Genomic DNA, 22136 nt, shown 5'->3' with positions numbered 1-22136 from the left:
TTGGGAGTCCAGCATCTGGAAACCACAGAGTTACTGCCCTGTTTAGTGCTGCAGCAGCATAGGCACTGCTCTCTAGGAGCCATGATTTCCCTGTAATACTTACTGAATCTGGGGTTTACGGTATATATTTCAACTGGACTTGGAAAAGCCCTCCTATGCCAGCTTCACACATTTCCAAATGGAAGGCAGTTATCTACAGTGGTACCTCGGGTTACATACGCTTCAGGTTACAGACTTCGCTAACCCAGAAATAGTGCTTCAGGTTAAGAACTTTGCTTCAGGATTAGAAAAGAAAACGTGTTCTGGCGGCGTGGGAGCAGCAGGAGGCCCCATTAGCTAAAGTGGTGCTTCAGGTTAAGAACAGTTTCAGGTTAAGAACAGGCCTCTGGAGCGAATTAAGTACTTAACCCGAGGTACCACTGTATAGGCACATGTAGATCAAAGGATCACAAATTTGGGTGTATTTTTTCATGCAGCATACATCATAGCTCCTCAATCTAGTGAACAGAGAATGAAAAAGGTATAAATGTCACGTGTGCACATAAACGGCTAAACAAATAAATGCTTTCCATGTGCTTATTTTGTAATCTGTGAAGCTGCAGCCTGGCCTATACTCAAGGAAAGCTATTAAGAAGTATAGACTCAGGTTTGCCCTCCTCTCTTGGCATATGGCTCCAGCTGCTTTCCGTTCCTCAGAATTGGGGAAACTACAACCTGGAAGTGGAACGGAAATTTCCACTCTAGCAGATTCTCAGAAAAAGCAGCTGGAGAGAGGCCAAATGCAAATTTCTACTTTAGTGGGTTTATATCCGACTACAGTGGTGCACCACATCAATATTGGGTCTCTTGACTCCAATCCTCAGAAAACAGGGACACTATTCTACATCAGTAGAATGTCCCTATTTTCTGAGGAATGTTGGAGGGTTCATCTTCCTATCTGTAAAATGGGTGGGGCGGGGTGGGAGATGGGGACTGACCTCACAGGTTAGTCGTGGAAGTGAACACGTTAAAGCGTCGCTCATGTTTTCTTTTACATAGATACAGTATACGTATTCTCTTGGAAATAAGTACTTTGGGCAAGCTCAGCGTTCCGGGCACTTGGGACGCCGTTTCCTCAGTCGCCTTAGGGAAGGCTCTGGGGCTGCAAGCGAGAAAGGTCGCCGCCGCCTCCCTCTTTGTGGGGAGAGGCCACGGCCCGCGCAGTCGCAGCTCGCCGGCTCCGGGGCGCGCGCTGATCCCTCCAGCCTGTAGGTGGTGGTGGCGGCGAGGGCGGCCGCCGGGGCCTGTGCGCTCGCGTCTGCCCTTCCTGCTCGCTGCTTCTTTCAGCGGAGGCTCCTCGGCGAAGAGGTAGAAGAAGAGCCGAGCCGGCGCTGCCCCTTGCTCTTCGCCTGCGCTGGGACCACCGAGTGGGCCGGCGGGAGGGGGCGCGGAAAGAGAGAGCGGCGGAGGGACAGAGAGCGGAGCCCAGGCAGCGCAGCTTCCTCTCTCCAAGCGGGCCGCCATGTCGGACGGCGAGAAGCTCAATTTGGATTCCATCATCGGGCGCCTCCTGGAAGGTGAGCCGCGGGGGCCGGGCGCGCAGCGGGGCTGCGGGGGGGGGGGCACCCTTGCCATTGGCTGCGGCGCCGCCGCCCCGCGAGGAGAATTGCGCGCGGGGCTGGACTGGGCTGCTGGAGATCCCCGATCGCCCTCCTGCTCCCCTCCCCGCGCTGGAATGCGCGGCGGGGGCGCCCCCGCTCACACTGCTGCTTCAGCCTCCGCCGCGAACGCGCGTGGCGGCGAGAAATCCGTGCAGACCCCTGCACTAGCTTTGCACCCACGCACGCAACAGCCACTTTTGCGGGGGAGGGGGGGGAGATGGCTGCTGTGAGTGTGTGAGATGAACCATTCTCCTTTGTCTTTTTTTTGGGGGGGGGGAGGTTTCCATTAGGTATATCACCAGGGTAAGTTTTGCGTGGATTCAGTGCTCCTCACGCTTCCTCCCCCCCAGTCCACTCCTGTGAAACTCGCAACTCAAGCTGCTCCCCCCCCCCCATAAAGTGAGGCTCTGGTGTGAACTTCCGTGGAGGAAGCGGCGCTGTTAACGCGCCGCAGGGAGGGTTGGGTTACTAGAACTAAATGCAGCAAGACAGCCGTGATCTCGCGTGGGCGCCCTCGGACTCAGCTCGGAGCTTCCCCGCTCGGCGAAATCGCTGCTGCCCTCTTTTTGCCGGGTGCGGCTCCCTCCTCGCGGCTTCCCGCTAGGCGAGGCCTGGATAAGGGCGGCGGATTTCTGAATCCGAAGCGGGCAACTAGCAGGATGGAGGCTTGGCGAGGGGAATTGGGGGCGGCGGCGCCTCCAGAAGGGCGTGTCGACGCCCGTGGGATTTCCTTGCGCCCGCGTGTCGGGCGGGGGAGCCCCCCTCGCGACGTAATGCTAACAGTGACGGCGATGGAACCCTATTGAGCGATTGGGCAAGCATGGCGAGCGTGGGAACCGAGCCGCCCCGATGCTCCGCAGGCGCCGGCGAGGGGAGAGGGAGGCGCTGTTCCTCTTTACGAGGAAATAGCGTTGCTTTTCGGCTCGGCTTTGTGGGCGGGGTGGAGCGCAGGTGTCGGCCCACCTCCGCCTGGGCGACGGTCAGGACCTGGGAGCGGAGCCCGACGGGGCGGGGCGGATTCCTATCCTCTCTGTAGCCTTGGATCCACGACCAGAGGCCCCGAAAGGGGCTTGTCCCTAGCAAACCTCTCCACTTCGCGGGTGGATCTGGCCAAGAATCTAGACGGGGCATTGCGCTGGCAAAACTCCCCAGGAAGAAATTAACGGCCCCAAGCCTCAGCATGTTTACTTGAGAGTAGGGGCACTGAGTTCAGCAGTTGGGAAAGACTGGGGTTGTAACCAGTCCAGGGAAGGTGCTGTGTTTTTGCTGGCCAGCTAGATGCACACCTGTGCTGGTGCGATGAGATTTCAGTTTGGCTGGGACTATCCACTCCCTTGTAAGGTAGGACGCTTCTGTTCCTATTGCCCAACTAGAGGATAGAAGCTGAAAGAAAGCAGCAGTGTACACAAGAACAGGCAGACAGAGTTAAGCTTGTTTGGGTTTGCCCATCAGGCCTTCACCTGGCATACTAGTATTAGTCAGCACTGGTTACTCATAGGAACATAAACTGCCTTGTATTGAGTTGGTCCATCAGTTCATCTAGCTCTCCGATTGTCTCCACCAACTGGAAGCAGCTCTTTTAGGTTCCCTGGAGATGCCAGGAGTTGAACATGGGATCTTTTGCAATCAAAGCTGATGCTCAGCTTGCGATGTGGGTTTAATGAGAAAAATAAAATAAAAAATATTGCACACACACTGTGCATATTAGGAAAAAAATGCATCAGGACATTTTTAGAGGCCTTTAAGCAGCATGTTTATTTAGTTGCATTTAGTAAACAGAAGTATTTAAAAACAAAAACCTCCCAAGTTTGCCTAATATTTGGGATCCGATCCTTGTTACTGGTGGCCTTAAGAAAGTTCCTTTGTAACTATTATAAAATTGAGTTGTCTGCACCAGCCTATTCCAGATGGTGGTGGGGCTTCCTGGTAGCATAGCTGCAATTCCAAAGCTCTATGTTTTCACATGCCAGCGCTGTGCACTGATCCTGCTTGTTTTGCTCTGCTGCTCTTGTCCCCATGAGCATGGCTAAAGGTGGTGAATTCCTTTAAACAGAAGTAGCCACCTGCATTTTTGAGATTTTTGGACTCCTCCTAGTGTCTTGTAATGCTTCTGTGCCAGAGGGTATAGGTCAGACTGGCAACAGACTTGCGGGGGGGGGGCAGGAAAACTACCAGCCTCATTTCTGGCAATGAGTAACGTAGGTGCTGGAACAGAAGTCGGCTAAAGTAAATAATGCAGGTGTGGTGCAGCTTTAGGCCTTCTAATGTGATAAGCGAATATTTCCAGTACTAGCCTCTTGAGGCACTTATACATTGGTGGACTTCAAGGGAGCTGGCTTCGCATGTCCTGCCCACCTCTCCTCGCCATCCCAGAGTCAAGAATGCAGCTCTGCCTCTGGTGATGTGACAATCTCCATGGCATGGAGAGGAAGTAAATTTGGACAGGGCACCAGGACTGTTTCCAGAGAGGAGAGCACTGGGAATGTCTCTGTGAAGGAGGTGCGAGTGGGGAAGACTGGCGTGTACGAAGGATGGGGGGGGCATGTGTTGCAGATGTCAGCTGGCATGTTTTGGTTTTCCAGTGCAAGGCTCGCGCCCGGGCAAGAATGTGCAGCTGACCGAAAACGAGATTCGGGGCCTGTGCCTGAAGTCGCGAGAAATCTTCTTGAGCCAGCCCATCCTGTTGGAGCTGGAAGCCCCGCTCAAGATTTGCGGTAAGTTTCCAACCTACTGTTTAGTACAGCCGTCAGCCTATAATTGCTCAAGCGGGATAAATCTGAAATGCATCTCAATACTTTGGTAAACTGGGAATACCTATATCCCCCTCCCCACGAGCGGCTTTTGTTCATCATACTTTTATTCAATCTGCAGCGTTTACATTCATGTATGAATGTATTCGTTAAGTTCTGCTACATCTGTACTGTTTTTGGAGATGGGTGGTACGTTAATGCTATTGTTGCTGCCTCAGCCAAGGTCCTATGCTAGTGGGGCACTTGCCCATGGCCCCGGTGGTTTGAGAGACCCACAGACCTCCCCTCTGAGACTGCAATCTGCCTGCTCACTCTGTAGGTCACTTAACCTTGCCACTGTCTGCCAGTAATGAACCTTCATCTGATTCCCTGTTCATTTTGGTTTCAGGCAAGTTGACATTAGGAAGGGGCAGAAGACACAGGGAGGTGCAAATTAAAAGTGGCAGAGAAGGTGGCAGAAGTCAGAAGAAAGTGATCAAAATGAAAAGGAGAGGGAGAGGGAGACAGGCAATATCAGCAGGTGAAAGGAAGTAGAAGGAGGGGAGGAGATGAAGAGAAAAGGATAGTAATATTTGAGAACATAAAGAAGCAGAGAGGAAGAGGTAAGGGGTGGGGCCAAGAGTGGAGAATGGGTGAGGCATGAGGACATGGAGAGGACAAAGGGGTTCACTGGTACCCTGTGCATAAGACCTCAGTAACCTGGACCTGGACCTGTGCCGCCGCCTCTTCCTTAGAAGCACATCAGACCCTTGCAGCTGAGAGGAGGAAAGAGGATCATCTGCATTTGTACCCTTCTTGGTCTCTTGCTCTCTCCCATGCTCAGAACAAAAGAGAGCTGTTTTACATTTCCAACAGTTCCATCAGCGCTCCTCTTACTGTTATCAACTGCCCCCCTCCCTTTTCCAGGTGACATCCACGGGCAGTACTATGACCTGCTCCGACTCTTTGAATACGGGGGCTTCCCCCCAGAGAGCAACTACCTCTTCTTGGGTGACTACGTGGACCGAGGGAAGCAGTCGCTGGAGACAATCTGCCTGCTCTTGGCCTACAAGATTAAATACCCTGAGAACTTCTTCCTGCTGCGGGGGAACCACGAGTGTGCCAGCATCAACCGCATCTATGGCTTTTATGATGAATGTGAGTGCAAGGCTCCTATTTAGAACTGTGGGTGTGTGTCAGGGGTTCAGGGAGAGAAGAGCAGATGAGGGAGGAGACAGAGAGCGAGGGGGAAGAATCCCAGAGCGACAAGGAAGAGGATGACAATGACCAAAGGTCGTCCATGAGTTTGTCCAGTGAGTCAGAGGATTCCCAAAAGGGAGCCCCCCTGGTCAGGCCAAGGGGAGCCCAAGGGGGAAGCAGTCAGGAGCAGGGGAGCGAAGGGAGAGGCCCCAGTGGGAGTTGGAGATCGGGGCCGGCTTCTCCGCCGGAATGGAGTGAAGGGGGTGGAGTTACCAGTGTGTCAGAGGGAGCAGAGCAGGAAGCAGAGAGGGGAAGGAGATCGGGGCAAGACGTCCTGCCGGAAGGGGCGGAGAGTAGTACCGGCAGCAGTGTAGCGGTCGAGAGGAAGGTCAGGAGCAACGTACGCGCGCCAAGTTCAAATGTGGAGGCGCGCGGAAGTGAGGGAAGCCCTGGGGAGGAGCCTGGCCCCAAAGCGCGAAGGAGGGGGGAGCAGGCGTCAGAGGAGTCAGCTTCTGAGGAGTCCCGACGGGAGGGAGCCCAGGGGGGCAGAAAGACCCTGCGGAAAAGGAAGGAGAGGAAGAGGTGGTCCAGGACAAGGCTCTTAAGCTGGTGCAGGGGCGGGACTGATTCAGAGGGGACTTCAGCGGTCTGATGTCACAGACGTAGAGCCACGGAGATGGAATGTAAAACCGGCAATGTTCTTCAATAAAGACTTTTGTATATAAACTGGATTGGACTTGGGTCTCTTGTGAGCTGGGACCACGGGTGGCTCTGACAGTGTGCAAGTGTGGAGGGTGGAGAGAGGATAGGGATGGGGAACCAGAGGACCGGGGTCTAAATGTGGCCCTCCTAACCTGTCAGTCTGGCCCCCAGCATCCGTCTGTCCTTACTGGGATGCTCTTCTTTTTCTCCCTTCCCCCTGACCCCCTACATTGCAGGAGCATGGCTTCTCAAAATAGACCCCCTGCTTTCCCTCTCTCCCCTTGCTAACGTTTCCCGATTCCCCCACGTTTTGCAGGTAAAAGGCGCTATAACATCAAACTGTGGAAGACCTTCACAGACTGCTTCAACTGCCTGCCTATCGCTGCCATTGTCGATGAGAAGATCTTCTGCTGCCATGGAGGTGGGCCAGCCCCAGAAAAGATGGGGATTGGGTTGGAGGGGAGAAAATGCTGCTCCTGCTGCCTGGTGGCAGACACTGGCGACTGTGTTTGCGTGGTCTGTCCCAGGTGGTTTGCAACCAGCAGTGTCTCTGGCAAAGAACAAAAGCTGCTGCAGCCACAGGCCATGGGAGCAACCTACCTTGGAATTAGGTGCCTTGGCACATTGTGAGCTGGTGCTCTTCCTTGGGGGGCGGGCAGAATAAAAGCTCGGGGAAATGTTTACACGAATGGGAAGAAGGTCAAGACTTTTTACAAGGGTTTCATCATTTATTCATTTGTTTTTACTGCGGAGTTTGGAGTGAAGGCTTTCCCCAGGTCTCTTTTGGCCCACTGGGAGAGCATCAGTTCAGCGTGTGTTTGGCAGGGGTGGATAGGATTCGGGCTTGCAGGATTTGTTTTGTTTGTTTATCGGCACCATAAAATTCAGTAACTGGAGGCAGGTGGACAATAGTGGCTGCTGGCAGAGGCAGCTGCCTCCTCCACCCAGCGAGCTCCATATTCTGTGACCTGCATAGACAAGTACACATTTGCAGCTGGGTTGCTCCAGATAAGGGAGTCCAACACACAGGTTTAAAACCATCCAACAGAGCTGCACAGACCTGGTTGATGGCAGCCAGTTATTATATTTTATAGGTGAGGAGCACGGAGGCTAAGAGACTAGCAATTAGTAGAAGGCCAGGCACAGAGGAGACTTTAAAAAAGAAGAACTTGCAGCTTTAAGGAACTGTGTGCAATCCTAAGCATATTTAGGGAAATAGGATGCCAAGGATTGAACCTGCTGCTCTACCTACCACTGAGCTAAGGATTGCTGCGGCTGAAATATATACAACTTGTCCATGGATCAGGCATGTAGGTTTGCAAACAGCTGCAGCCTCTCTTTTTTTTTGGTGCTGTTTGTAAATAATGAAGAATCGGAAACCACGATTGATCCTTACAAATCATCCAAAAATTTACCAGGCTACCTTCTGCTAACTCATGCTGTAGACTACTTAATTCCATTTAGCGTTTCTTTCTCTGTAATTTCCTGATACTGCTTCTTTTTTCCTTCTTGCAATGTGACAAGACATAAAGTAGTAGTTGGGGATAGTTAAGGGAAGAGTATGCGTAGAGGGGCAGGCCCAGCCCTACCATTAGGCGGAGTCAGGAGGCTGCCTGCCATGGGGAGGTGGTACTGAGTGATGTAAAAGGGCGGCAAATGCCTGTTTTGCTTTATTAATATTTTTAACTGTAGGAGAGGTTTGTGTAATTTTTCTGCCTTGGGCACCAGAATAACTTTGCTGGCCTTGGGTACTTTATGCCTTGACTCAAGGAGGGGGTGGGTGCCATTCGATGCTCTGCCTCAGGCTTGAGCTGACCCTGGCAGAGGGTGTAAATTTGGCACAACTCTCCTCTCCACCTGCTGTCCCTTGGCAGCATTGACGGTATGTATACCTTGTTTTCCAGGGCTCTCGCCTGACCTCCAGTCCATGGAACAGATTCGGCGGATCATGAGGCCCACGGATGTCCCTGACCAGGGCCTGCTCTGTGACTTGCTCTGGTCCGATCCTGACAAAGACGTGCAGGGCTGGGGCGAGAATGACCGCGGGGTCTCCTTCACCTTTGGCTCAGAAGTTGTCGCCAAATTCCTTCACAAGCATGATCTGGACTTGATTTGCCGAGCGCACCAGGTTGGGGCACTGAGGCCGCCCTGGAAGAGGGGAGGGTGTCTGGGCTGTGGGAGTGGGAACAGGAGAAGAGCCCTGCTGCGTCAATCAAGGGCCCATCTAGCCTGGCCAAGGGGAAGCCCACAAGCAGGACATGGGGAACATGTACATATTTATGCCTGCTTCACGGTTAATTCTCTGCCCCCTCCCTCTGTTTCTCTTTGCCTTCCCCCTCCAATAGGTGGTAGAAGACGGCTATGAGTTTTTTGCCAAACGGCAGCTGGTGACCCTCTTTTCTGCCCCGAACTACTGTGGGGAGTTTGATAATGCAGGTGCAATGATGAGTGTCGACGAGACTCTTATGTGCTCCTTCCAGGTAAAGACTATTGAGCATAGCACTTCCCTCTTTTCCTATTGCCAGTACTCTACCCTCTTCCGATAGTGTGTAGGTTGTAAAGGAGGATAGAAGCCTTAAAAAAAAAATAGAGGCAGATTTTTTGGTGATCCACTATCCTGATGCTGGATGCCACATAAGATGTGTGGGACCTCAGGATATGAACACCCCTCTTTTGATTTTAAATGTATCATATAAATTATCTGTCCTATTTCAAAATAGTTTTCTGTATGTTAAATCGCTTAACAGGATATGTTTCTGTACAAACGTGAACTGGGATGCCCAAATAACCAGCCTTCTGGGGCTACAGTAATTTTTTTTTTTTTTAATGTGAAACTTGTTTACATTCTTCCATTGGGAGCTCTTCCAGTTAGCTTTTGCCCAGTGCTCATCTAGAGCTCTGTGCTATTTTTAACTAGGAAAAAAATCCCAAAGCCACAGGGTGATAATATGTATGGAAGAAATTCAGTGTTGCACTCTTCTGATCGTTCCATCAACCCCTAGGAGCTGTATTGAGGGGAGAAGGGAGAATGGGATATAAAAACACCGCCGAGGCAGCTTTTACAGTACATTTTATTTATTTATTTATTTATGTATGTATATGAAATACAGTTACCTTAAAACAGTAGTATAAAAGTGATCATGAAACAATTAAAAGAACAATAAATAGATGAATTAACACTGTATTTTAGCTTAAAAGATTTAAAAATTATGCCAGAATTAGCAGTATCAAAAAGCTACCAAGAAAGAAAACATGTATTGAAATAGCTTAGGTCTTAAGTCCTGTTTAAAGACCTGGATTTAAGTGCTAAAAATCTGACTTAAGAGGGCTTCAGTCCTTGTTTTGTTGCTTTGATTATTTAGCATCTGAACGAGAGGTCAAATGGGGTTGTGGGTTGCAATGAGACACTAAACCTTTACCCTGAAACTAATCTTTTCTCTCCTATCCCCTTCCCCACCCTTCATTTCTTGAATTCTACAGATCTTGAAACCGGCTGACAAGAATAAGGGCAAATATGGCCAGTTCAGTGGATTGAACCCCGGTGGGCGCCCAATCACTCCGCCACGCAACTCTGCCAAAGCCAAGAAGTAACTAGCCCTGCCTGCCCCCCTAGCTGTAGGTGTGGGGCCCAGGCTGTCTTGCGTAGCGGTTACACTGTACAGCGGCTGCTTACCTCCCCAGGGCCCAGCCATGTAATTTTTTTAAAGAAAACGGCTGAATAAGAATTCAATACCAAAAATTCTGCTCCCCTGGGATTGGGGATGTCTTTATTTTTGGGGGTATTTTTGATTGACTTTTTTGCCAACTTTGTCCTGATGTGTGCTCCCCCCTTTCCCCCATGGGGGGTTACTACATCTTTTTGAATAAACATGTAAGATTCTTATGTAGCTGCTCCTTTGTCGGCTGTTTGGGGAGAATAAAATGAATGGGGCTGCATGATGCGGCTTGGAGGATGAAACAAGCTCTCCTTAGGAGGTGTGGAGGAGAGGATGTTGGAAGATTCAGGACAGATAAAATGAAGTCCTCCTTCCACAGTGCCTAGCTAAACGGAGCTTGCTTCCATTAGATGTAGTGATGGTAAACAGCTTTGATGGCTTGAAAAGGGGATTAGACAAATTCATGGAGGGGAGGGCCTACTGATAGCTGTAGCAGGGGTGACATGCCTCTGCAATTCCAGCTGTTGGGAATCTTAAAGTAGGGAGAGTGCAGTTATGGGCTTCCCAGAGGCATATGGGATGCTGGGCCAGATGGGGCTTTGGTGCAGCAAGGCTGCACACACATTCTTAGAAATGGGAGCAAGTTACACGATCAAGGCGAAGCATCTTAAAAGACATCTTGCCTTCTATCCCCAATTACCTTTCCATATTTCGCCTGCTAAAATCCCTTTGCACTTTGGCTGACATGGAGCCATGGAGTGACTACCTTTGCAGGTTCCTCTGCTTAGCAGTTTTAAGACTTTCATGTTGAAAAACTGGCTTGCTTCGGTATCTCTGTAGTCCACGTTTTCTTCACTAACCACCTATATCTTACTCTCCTCACGTACCTGCATTTCCTGCAAGCTTTAAATGGAATAGAGAAGCTGATCTATGCAGTGGCACTATGTGGTAAGACAGCCCCTTTCGTAGAGGCATGAAGGCTTCCTAGCTCTGAAGAGCATAAGTGTATGTGGCATGAATAGCATGAGCTGTGCAAGGGACCCTAAGGATGCAGACAAGGTCCTTATTTTAGGTTCTTCTATATCCATTAGCTCACAAAGACCAGTGGATTGGGAATTGGTAAAATACTGTATACTAATGCACCCAATTTAGATTCCAGTAGGGCTGTCCTGAAAGCTCCTATGATACTTTTAACACATGATACTACTAACAGGGTTATGTAACACCACCTCCTCGCCGTAAGCTGTTTAAGGGAGCCTTTGCCCCTGCCTTCTTAATGTGAATTGATCCGTTGTTGCTTGCTTAATCTCTTGTTAAATCCCAAGCCACAGCACAGTTATCAGCAGTTTGTAGGAATCAGTTGTGGTCCTCAGCCAAGGCAATCCTGTGGGGCTTAAGCAAAAAGCAAGGCAGGACACAGGAAGCTGTGCCTATCCAGTAGAATAGAACTAGAGGCCTACTAAGGACAGATATTTTGGGCCAGGAAAGGCAAGAGTTCTTATTAGATAACTAACAGCATTTTGAGCTACACTGACAGGGTGGGGATTGATTCTGCATTAGGAGTGGGATTCAGCTGATGAATCCCACCAGTGAAAATTGTGCAAGGATTTCCGCTTGCACAACACGGTTCCCCCATTGCAAAATAAGCTCTGGGAGGTGTTAGGAGAACCCCTAGAGCAGCACAGGATGAGGATTGTTCTACCTGGCAAGCCAAAATGCGATTAAGAGCACAATGCTGACTTCCTCCCCTGGAGTCCATCTGGAAAAGACATCAGGCCTGCACTGTGGATGGGCACTGTTGTTTTACCAGAGGGACGGACTTCTTAAAGTGCCTTTATATTGTGGCAACAGAGGATAACAAAGTACGTTTGCCACTGATTCTGATGCTTGTAGTTAGGGCTGAAATATATTCACCTGCCTGCAGAAGGAAAGAGGAAATAGCAATGCTCTCCTTTGCTACCTCCTGTGCTTTACATAGTACTGCAGTTTACTAATACCACCCTGACTGCTACAGATCCCTTTCCTGTAATCAGCCTTCAATTCTCATCTGCCCGACAGCTAAATTATATGTTTAGCAATGAAACAGGTTAATTACAAGGGAGGAAGAGAAGGCTGGCTCAAGAGGCGTGGAATGGAAGGCAGTAAAAAGAAGGCTACAGCAACCGATGGATAACCACAGCAACAATTCACACCACAGTCAAAACATCTTAAAAAAATTTATTAGAAAATAAGTATTCTACGTCTATGGATGTTAGCCACAAACCCACTGGAGGAAGGTCTAATCTCTCGCAGCCGCCTCCCTTTCAAAGACGTGCAGTAATACTTTAGCAAAGAAGGTAGATCTATGTGTATGTCTCAGTGTGGTTCTATCTACAGAAGGTTTTTTTCTCCATGATGGAAGAACCACACAATTCAGTGCTGATTCTCTGGGGAGCAGCAGGAGAGCTGAAGAGGGGCAGCCTGGGATCCAGCCCAAAAGAGGGCTCAAGCTGCTTAGCTTGAAACATCTCATTTCTAGCAGTAGAGGTATCATGCACCAGTAGCTGGGGGACCTCTCACGTTTCTCCCTCACTGTCTTCTGCCAACACCTCTTGGCTTGTACATGAGTGGACCAAGGGCTGTGATGGGCTGAGGACCGACCCAAAGAACAAGGAGCGGAACTGCAAATGAAACAAAAGCAGGGCAAAGACATGTCTTGGGGGTGCAGGTTTGCAAGAGATCTAGAAATAGTACGCTGTTGATATAACAGAATCTTGCAAGGTTGATAATATTAAAAATGTATTAGGTTAAGAAAGCCATAGAAATATACCGTATTTTTCGCTCTATAAGATGCACCAGACCATAAGACCATAGTTTTTGGAGGAGGAAAACAAGAAAAAAAATATTCTGAATCCCAGAAGCCAGAACAGCAAGAGGGATCGCTGCGCAGTGAAAGCAGCGATCCCTCTTGCTGTTCTGGCTTCTGGGATAGTTGCGCAGCCTGCATTCGCTCCATAAGATGCACACACATTTCCCCTTACTTTTTAGGAGGGAAAAAGTGAAGTCTTATAGAGCAAAAAATATGATACTTGAAAATAAGCATATGGCATTCAGTGGAGGGCATGTTGTGGTCACGACCTGAGGGTTCAGCTAGTTTCCATGTTCCTCCAAACCACTCCCAAGCTAACAGCATCTCTTAAGTGTCTAGTTTCTACCACACCCTACCAATTCCCTTCCACTGTCTTAAAAAACCCAGATTTTGCAATCGTGCCATTACCAAAGCTTGACTGCTGCCACTGGAATTCTATGGCTCTGCTCCAGCTACAGATAGTCATGATTAAGGGCCAATGAACAAGCAAGCTGTTAAGTGACTGCAGCCTCTTTGCTTTCCATGGAAGTCTAGTTTCAATGAACTTTAACTGAATCAAGTAAGGGATGTGCAACATATTACAGCACTAGCAGGTACATATTCCAAGGCATCCAAGTGGATGCACACTGCCGAAACAGACTATGCCTATCATGCCTTCCTGTACTGAAACAGATTCCACCTACTTTGCCTCCTGCACTATGGGTACATTCTGAACCACTGAATGCACACCCGCTAGAATTGTAAAGTGGTCAAGAGATCTGCAGGGCCACAATGCCACACACTTTCCACTACACATTCATGCTCTGATCCCTCTGCACGTACCCTTTTTTGTGGCGGTGTGCCAGGCACAGTTCCCTCAGGATCGCTTTCCAACTCCCTTGTATCAGAAAAGGTGCGTCTTGAGGGGAAGGTGGGGCTGGGAGGGGCTTCTGCCCCCTCTGTGCCATCGCAGGTGGTTTCCATGGCTATCATGTAGGCATCAATGTCATCACCAGCGAAATCGTAAGCAGGCTTGGATGTGCTGGCATGAGAGATATAGAAGCAGAGCTGTGAGGAAGCACCTTCTGTGATGAGACACCCCCCCAAACAAATAGAAATGGTTTCTTTTTGGGGACTCATGACTAAGGTGTTTGTTTTATTGACAAGAGAGTTCCAAGAGAGAAATTCAATAAGCTAGAAGGAAATCATAGGGTTGGAAGGGACTTCATAAGGCCTTCATCTCTCACATCCTTATCCATTTAAGCAAGCCCCAGTTCCAAACACACTGACACAAACTACCTAAGTTTAAAAGGCTAAAAATGACAAAATGCTTAACAGAAAGCTGAGACACTGAGCTGTTCCAAGAGTAACCAAGGCAACCGTATATCGCTGCTAAGATGGTAGCTCAGGTCAGGACAGGCAGATCTGTTCACTATGCTATAAAAACACATATGACAAAATGATGCCAAGAGCACAGATTTAATCCTTTCCATGTGCCAAGTAGAGACGGTGCTCCTACCAAATATATCATTGTCCTCTCGGATCCTCCCTGCACCCTGCTCCACTTCAGGGCGTGCCAGATTTTGTGGTGCAGGAGCTTCAACCCTGCTTACCTGTTGTTGTTCTTCTGTGAACTCTCTCTCTCAGCCAGAGTGGCCAAGACCAGGTGCACGTTCAGCACAGGGTCCTCCAGGGTGAAGATGGCTGGCCTGCGAGGAGAGAACTGGTGAGAGCAGGATTCTCAAGGCACAGGCTTGGGGGCTAAAGTGGAATCAAGGGGGGATGGCAGAGAAAGCTGCCGCTTAATGGAGCCAGGGACCCTACTCTTGCTGCTGGCTGTTACAGGACTGGCAACAACCAGGGCTGCTCTTCTGCTCAACCTCACAAGATCAGACCAAAGGACCATCTGGTCCAGCACTCTCGCTTCTGCAGTGGCCAACCAGGTCCCCCTAGGAAGCTTGCAAGCATGATGGCAACTAACCATCCCATGCAGATGTTCCCCAACAGCATTCAGTGGCCTAGTGCCTCCTGCAGATGGGAGCATCATTTAGCCACAAAGGTGCTTCCCCTCGTGAAGGCCTACCTGCCAGGGATGTCAAAGTGGATGTTGAGGGGGAGATTTGAGGACTCAGCAAAGCTCAGAAGGCCCTGTTAGAGAGAGGTGAAATGGGTTGGAAAGAGCACAAGGCCACCCGTTTCAAATGAGGGCAAGGAGAGGGGAAGCAAACTCACCCGGAATTCCTTGAGGCAGAAAGTGACTTGCGTCTCTTCCTTGACATGGAAGGCCTGGAACTCGTCCTCGCTCAAACAGAGCTCAGTCACCATCATCCGGCTGGGCTCTGAGGGAGAGGTGGGGATCAAAGAAGGCCCTCGTTTGACAGCTACCGCTGTCTACGTTTCCCACAAGAAAACTGCTAAGGATAAACTGCTAGCCACATAAAGGCAGGCCAGGGACCCTGCAGGTACTCTCCACCTCCTATCATCCCCAGTTGCACATATAGGATGCCCTCATATGTGATCTAAAGGTTCTTGAATTGGGCAAATTAAGTATCCCATCCTTTGATGGGCTCTGGGGATAAGATGGAAGCCGGGTCACGGCGGGCAGCTCACCTGTCTCTTCTTCCAGGTAGCTGCGCAAGGTCACCTTCCCAGAAGGGCTGGCACCCAGGGTCACCTCAGCCTGTGTCAATGGAAAATGCACCACAGCATCCACCAGCAACCTGAAATAGATGAAGGAGGGACAGAGAAAGGGGCTGAGAGGGGGAAGTGGCTTTCATGGCTGAACATCCCCACTTTCCTTCTGCATATAATACTCTTTGCCCTAATTAAAGAACCATGGCACAGCATCAGCCCACACAAAGCATCCGTTGATTCCCAGACCCAATAGCAACCCATGTTCCTCATTCCTTCCACGCTGCAGTTGATGCATCTTTAGTATAAGTAGACCGGTCTATGCACATCAATTGCAAGAAAGTTCATCCATCCCATTCCCTTCTCCCTATACTGCAGTCTCTCTCAACCATACCATGGTCCCACCTGGGAGGGGCATGAAGAGCATGAGCACACTGCCCTGTGTCAAAGACTGCCTGCAGGGATTCACAGTCCTGGAATGACAAGTCATGGGTCTTGATGACACCTGCAGAGACATAAACAAAGAGTGTCACAATGGGAAATGGCTCCAGGGCATTCTGTCTCCTGAAAGACTCTGAGCAACGCAAGGAGCAGACATAAGGAGAAGGCAGCAATGGTCTACCCCACCCAAGGCCTAAAATGGAAAAGAGCAGCAGCCACCAGACATTGGGGATGGAGGAAAAACTCTAATGAAGTATTTTCTTTCTTTCCTTTCTTTCTTTCTTTCGAAAATACTTTAAAAAGCCTTGTTTTAAAATGGAATTGTTACAGCCAGTTCATGTTGCTACAAATCTTTAGATTCAAGATGCATAGATAGTGACTGGATTACTGCATGAGCAACACCTGTTGCTGGAAAAGTGCTTTTGATTGTTGCAGAATGCCAAGACACCTTCAGGTTAAATGTACCAATCTGGAAGTCTGCCAGGCACACCGCTCCTGTAGGGTGGAAGCAAAGCTTTCAACAGCACAGCCTCCATCTCCTCTTGCTTCTCATGCATCTCAAGATTCCTCCATCTTCTGAATTAAGTGAAACGGGCTGATCAGTGGTTGAACCACCAAATTGCCATGTGAAAGAATGGAGAAGTGAAAAAACTGAGAAGCTTGTTTCTATTCATATGAACCTTTCTTTTTCCCATGAAATTTAAAGCAAAAGTGCAGAGGGATTTCAAATGAGGATTCTGATTAAATGAAATAAGCTTATGCTAGTGTTTTCAATGGAAATGCTGTTTACTGGGATAGAGAAAGATAAAAGCAGATACAATAAAAAAAGCACAAATGAAGCTAGAATTAGTGGGCTTTGCCTACCATTGGCGCTGGCTTCTCTTTCTGCTGGCCTCTCTGCCTTCTGGCCTGCCAGTCTCAACGGGCACTAGCCACCACTGGTGAGAACCCTCACATATGGGAGACATCAGTCACCACTGGGTCCCTACCCTATGCCCCCATTAGAACAGGACCATGATCTTCAATTATGTTTTTTTGCAGAAATTAGCTAGGATCCTTACTCAGGGTTGTGGATTCTCTGCATTTCTTTGCTCCTCAGGATTAAGCGAGGCAGAGGGCTCATGACTCACAAAACTGATCTTCACTGCATTCTCCCTTCCTTGGTTGCTCCCTTTCTTGGTTGTATTATTTTCTCCCCATGCATTTGGAACATCTCATGGCCCTGTCTCCTAACTCAGTATCGGCAGCCTGATGGACTGCACTGGAGATGGCACTCAAGGCCACACTTTCAGCCATATTTATCCCTACCATATTAGCTGTGATTCCTGCACTGCAAAGGGGTTAGACTAAAGGACCCTTTGGGTCCTTTCCCAGACTACATTTCAAGGATTCTACATCTTCCAGTGTATCACTCTGCACACCCAAGTAGGGTTCCTCCTCTTCCCCACCCCCAACGCTCACCATATTTGCAGTACAGCTTCACACGGAACCAGCTATGGTGGGAACTGAGCGAGATGAGGCATTTCTCCACAGTCTTCTCCAGTGAGGGGAGTGAGCGGAAGATAGCCAGGAAAGACTGGAGGGAACGAAAAGGAAAGCCAGAGTTCTGTGCATGTGGTTTCCTCAAAAGGGAAAGCCAGGACCAGTGTGGGACAGTGGTTAGTGTCTGACTAGGCCTGGGGAGACTAAGGTTCATATCCCCACTTAGCTTCAATGTGTCATCTTGGGCCAGACACTATCTCTAGGCTTATTCTACCTCACAGGTTTGTCATGAGGATAAAACTGAGGGGAAACAGAGACCACCTATGCCACAGAGCGGAAAGATGGGCTATAATGAATGTAATGGAAAAAAACACTCTAGTGCTGAAGCCACTAACTTTGCCTCAGAGAACTGAGCTGGGGTGCTCTGATTCTGGCAGAGTTACTTCCAGGAGCAGTAAAAACAATTCAGTTTTGAAAGTCTGAACAAATACTGCTTTCTTGCCACTTAGTTGAGCAACAATAGGGAAGTGCAATGACCTTAATGTGAGCTGCAGATGGAGCTTGGAAGGCACTCATTTCTTTAAGCCTTGGAAAGTATTTGTCGCAATCAAATGAGGGTGAAAAATTATAGTGGCTTATAAAAATAACCTGTATATTGAAAGCTCTCCTCCACCCTGAAAGATACAAACACCAAAACATTCTTCTACCTATCCTTGCACTGCTGAATCAGGCCAAGAATCCATCTAAAGCAGCGTTCCAATGACCATGGTCATCTAGATGCTTCTGAGAAGCTAGCAAGCAGGGCATTAAGGCAATGTCCTTAAGTTTTCCCCCCTTAGCATTGTTACTCAGAGGTATATTGCTCCTCAACCTGGAAGTTCCATTCAGCATCATGTCTAATACTTACTGAGACACATATTACTTCACCATCTTATCAGAACGGAACTTAGGGAGATGGAAAATCCTTGACTTGGAAGGATCTGTGCAGCACAATATTGAGCACATTTCAACCACTCAACCCACTGAGTGCCTGCTGTTTCGCTTAAAAAAACAATAGTGCATGTGGAAAAAAATAACTAAATGTCAGAGAATTACTTAGCCAAGCCTCTTCTCTGATATGCCGTTTTTGCAACTATGCAGTGATTTTTCACCACTATCACCTGCAGTGCAAAGTGGTACATATGGGGTGTTTGTGCAGACCAGGCCATCATTGGTGCTTGCAAAGAGAACTATAGGCAAGAGGTACCAGGTTGGAGTTCATTGGTCTTCTGATAAAAGCCTGCATTGCCCCATCCTGACCTTTCAACAGCCCCATGTGGGCCCCTCACCTTCATGAGCACTTTGCACCGGAAACCACCTGCATCCAAATCAGATTCTGATTCCCCTGGCTGGTAGAGCTGGAAGAAGAGTGGGGCAAACAGGAAGCAGCCATAGGCTGAGCGGGATGCATTGACTGTACGCAAGGAGAGCTGGGGAAAGAAGGATGGGAAGTGTCATTAACTCCATCATTGTCACAGAGAAGATGCCCCACACCCCTCTTAGCTTCCTTGTCCTAAGTAGTTGAAATCCTGCTTTCTAAAGACATAGCATTGCTGCCTCCAAAACAGGACGAACTTGCATCATCAAACAGCTCCCAGCACATACAACATGCTGATCAATGAGACAGCTGCAATGGCTTAGGCCAGAGGAACCTGTGGCTCTCTGGATGCTGAGGGACTACAACCCCCATCTTCCCTGACCTCTGGATGTGCTGGCCAGGACAAGTGGGAGCTGGCAGTCCAAGTCCAAGGCCGCATCCCCCATCCCCAGCCATGCAGAGTGATTGCAATACCAGGATAGTGTTGCTGCTCTGCAACAGAGACTCCCCTCACTTAGCTTGCAGATGATGTCTCACTGCTAAACGTTCCATTCTGAGAGTTATAAGCAATAAACACACTAGACAGACCCTCCCTACTCCTCCCAGCCTGCCATCTTACCCCTTCTTGAAGAGGCTCAATGTAGATTTCATCTCCAACACGGGAAAGAGAGTGCACCGCTTTCCCCAGGGCTGCACAAGAGACAAAAGAACACTGAGCAGGTATGGATCAACGTAAGCCTCTTCCGATGTCTGATCTTGCATTCCACCTCAGCCTGCCTCTTTGTGCAGGTTGAGACCATCCCCTGCAGAATCCCTCTTCTATTAAATAACCACCTGGGCCTATTATTTACTCAGAAGCCCCAGACATGCCAAAACACATGTCATTCTTCTCATGTCACACTCCCATACAGGTATCATAACCCCACCCTCCACACACACACAAACGCACACAAACACACACACATTCTCACTGGCTATCGTCTTATCAGGAAAGTCCCCTTATAACAGGGGTAGAGAAGCTTTAGTCCATGCATTGATGGACTACAACTCCCATCATCCCTGACAGAAGGCCTTGCCGGTTCTGATGAGAACTGAAGTCCAACTAGAGAATGACAGGTTCCCTACTCCTGCCTTCACAGGTTTAGAAGCTCATTTCAGGAGGCTTCCCTTCTTCCTGTAACCATACACAAGCCCTTTTCCTGGTCAAACATCAAGCAATAGTCAACTTTGCCCACCGCTGAATACCCCAAATCCAATAAGTTAATCTTGCCTCACCTTTCACATTGCCCCCAGTAATTGTGCACTTCATGCCAAGGCAGAGAAGCCTCAAAGTTCCCCCACACCAGGCACAAGGTGGGGGGAACTAAACATCTGATGTATTCACCAAGTACACTGTGGCCAGCTCTGTTTTCTAATGGAAGGAACTCCCCAGAACTCCAAGTAGATGCTGAGGGGTGAGGAGAAAGAGAATGCATATGTACACATACATCAAACATACATTGTTACAACTAACCATTTCTTAGACTGCTTCTACAGACCAAGGATAAGCTCCACTAGTATTGTGATAATCAGAACAGTTTGAAATCAAGTATAACCCATTGCGACTGGAGTTTTTATTTCCTATTTTATCCAGTTGCCTTCCAAAGCAAAGTTCTAATCTAATAGTTTGTAAATAAATAAATCTATCATTTTCTGACACAGACATATTGTAAGATCCCTAATAGGTTAAAAATTCACACCCCCTCTACCCCATTAACATAAAAGCTAAATGAGGCATACTTTTAAAGGGTTTATAGGAACTATAGGTAGAATTTAATTTGCACGGCTGGAGGATTTGGATTGCACTATGCCATTCTGAAAATTAAAACCATCTCCCCCAGAAGGTGCTATTCGCCCTATGAGGGAAAATATACACCCTTAGCACAGCGCGCGAGCGGGCAGGTCAGTTTGGGGGCGGCTCGTGGGCTGGTCAAATGACCTCCACCTGCCGCTTCTGGCCCATGGGCCTTATGTTGGTGACCCCTGATTTAACCTTTTCTTACCTATGCCCCTGCTTGCGTTGCTCACCATCCCAGTTAACTCCTCACCCTGTCCCTCCTTCTTCCTTTACAGTTCACCCAGGCCCCATCCCCTCACACCTTGCACTTCAGACTTTCTCCCCTCTCTGCCCAGCACCACCAGTGCTGCTGCTGATGATGACAGAGAGATCTTGGCTGCTGTTTTCTCTCCTTCCCAGATCAGCAGCCAGTGTTCTCCTTTGCTCCCCGTCCCACTGCCAGCATCATGACAGTCTTACAATTTTATTGCATGCTAAAAGCTTTGTGGGCCAAGGAGGGGCAGGGGGGCAGCTGCCCCCCCCCAAATCCTGGCTATGCCCATGTGGACTTTGCAAGGAGTCATTCCTTTTGCATGGCAGCACCTGTGCATTAGAAGTGCCAATTCTGAAGACCAAAGGAATGCAGTTCACACATACTGGCTAATTAAACTGATCAGAAGGCCTTATGGGCTTTATATACACCAAGAATAGCATCTTGAACCCCGCCCAGCACTGAACTGTCCAAAGTTTGCAAAAGGCACTCCTAGCCACTGAGCCCCCCAATGACAGCAGGTTGGACTAGATGACCCTCAGGGTCCCTTCCACCTCTACAATTCTATGACAAAGTTGGATCCAGGAGCACTCTAAGCTTGAGTGCTTTTCATTGATGCAGCAAAATGCCTAGAAAAGATACTGAGAAGTAGATTTGTCAGTCCATTCACCTAGCAACTGGCTTAACACTTTCGAGAAACCATTCTCATCTCTGCGTTGGCAACTGTGCATGGGAACAAACAGTGTTCCCTAGGCAGACTGATTTGGCCCTGGGAGTGCGGGCGTCCAGAAAGAGGGTAACAGTTTGAAGAGCGCGTGCAAGAGGGGAAGGGTTCTTGTCCCTGGACAAAATAAGAGCGCCTCAGGACAGAAGCTGCACCGACGTGAAGGGCCGACGTTGGCAACCCAAAGCTGGAGGAAGGAAATGCCTCAGCGGAGCTCCCAAGAAAGCCTTGGGATACGGACAGAAGCACGCCTTTAACGGTTGATTCCCAACCCCCTACGGCGGCCTCAAGCGCCCTTACACACGCGGTCGGTTGCTTTAAGGAACTAGCGGCCCGGCTACAGCCGCCCCCCCCCCCAGGAGGCTCCTCTTACCTCCCCTCCAAAGCCAAACCAAAGTTCCGAACTCGCGCTCTCAGGCCGCCCACCTCCGCGCGCCCCACGCTGCCTTCTCATTGGACAGCGTAGCTGTCATCTTCCAGGAGAGCGGAACGCAAGTACGGGCAAGTGATCGAACCCTACTTCCGTTCACGTGATCCAACAAGAGCGGAGGAAGCAAGTTCACGCTCCTCCCAGTCGGCGAAGGTGGGGCTGGGCTCTCGCGTAGGATCCTCTGGAAGCCCCGCCCCCGCCTCTCGCACCGCCTTCTTCTAGGAAGGCGG

At 49.3% G+C, this 22136-nt stretch overlaps 2 protein-coding genes across 4 annotated transcripts; one reads left to right on the top strand and one right to left on the bottom strand.

Moving 5' to 3' along the window:
• Positions 1 to 1274: 1274 nt before the first annotated feature.
• Positions 1275 to 10154, top strand: PPP1CA (protein phosphatase 1 catalytic subunit alpha). Its single transcript, XM_081922798.1, has 7 exons — positions 1275 to 1556; positions 4223 to 4354; positions 5297 to 5527; positions 6588 to 6692; positions 8176 to 8399; positions 8617 to 8751; positions 9752 to 10154. The coding sequence occupies exons 1-7, from the start codon at positions 1502 to 1504 to the stop codon at positions 9860 to 9862; spliced, it is 993 nt and encodes a 330-aa protein (XP_081778924.1). The 5' UTR covers positions 1275 to 1501; the 3' UTR covers positions 9863 to 10154.
• A 1975-nt stretch (positions 10155 to 12129) lies between these two features.
• On the bottom strand, positions 12130 to 22000 carry RAD9A (RAD9 checkpoint clamp component A). 3 transcript variants are annotated; one of them, XM_081922768.1, is made up of 12 exons: positions 21850 to 22000; positions 19941 to 20112; positions 19285 to 19355; positions 18637 to 18777; positions 17288 to 17402; positions 15791 to 15890; positions 15365 to 15474; positions 14987 to 15093; positions 14838 to 14902; positions 14368 to 14463; positions 13598 to 13796; positions 12130 to 12587 (listed from the first exon to the last, which is right to left on the bottom strand). In XM_081922768.1, exons 2-12 carry the CDS (start codon positions 19972 to 19974, stop codon positions 12483 to 12485), a joined length of 1143 nt encoding a protein of 380 aa, XP_081778894.1. In that variant the 5' UTR covers positions 19975 to 20112; positions 21850 to 22000; the 3' UTR covers positions 12130 to 12482. The 3 variants fall into 3 exon arrangements, with proteins under 3 accessions (XP_081778894.1, XP_081778896.1, XP_081778895.1); XM_081922770.1 differs by having other exon boundaries at positions 13598 to 13799; positions 14374 to 14463; XM_081922769.1 differs by lacking the exon at positions 21850 to 22000 and adding an exon at positions 21423 to 21614.
• Positions 22001 to 22136: the final 136 nt, after the last annotated feature.

This window comes from Podarcis melisellensis (assembly GCF_964234715.1).
Source record: "Podarcis melisellensis genome assembly, chromosome: 1".
NCBI lineage: Eukaryota > Metazoa > Chordata > Lepidosauria > Squamata > Lacertidae > Podarcis > Podarcis melisellensis.
The sequence above is the reverse complement of the archived record's forward strand: the minus strand, read 5'-3'. Positions and strand labels throughout refer to the sequence as shown.

Excerpts from the sequence above, each read along its gene's own strand:
- PPP1CA (XM_081922798.1), top strand. The coding sequence starts at position 1,502 with ATGTCGGACGGCGAGAAGCTCAATTTGGATTCCATCATCGGGCGCCTC. Across the intron at positions 6,693-8,175 it reads GATCTTCTGCTGCCATGGAG|GGCTCTCGCCTGACCTCCAG; the intron begins GTGGGCCAGCCC and ends CTTGTTTTCCAG. Across the intron at positions 8,400-8,616 it reads TGATTTGCCGAGCGCACCAG|GTGGTAGAAGACGGCTATGA; the intron begins GTTGGGGCACTG and ends CCCCTCCAATAG.
- RAD9A (XM_081922768.1), bottom strand. The coding sequence starts at position 19,974 with ATGAAGTGCACAATTACTGGGGGCAATGTGAAAG. Across the intron at positions 18,778-19,284 it reads TTGAGCCTCTTCAAGAAGGG|CTCTCCTTGCGTACAGTCAA; the intron begins GTAAGATGGCAG and ends TTCTTTCCCCAG. Across the intron at positions 15,094-15,364 it reads CTACCTGGAAGAAGAGACAG|AGCCCAGCCGGATGATGGTG; the intron begins GTGAGCTGCCCG and ends CCTCTCCCTCAG.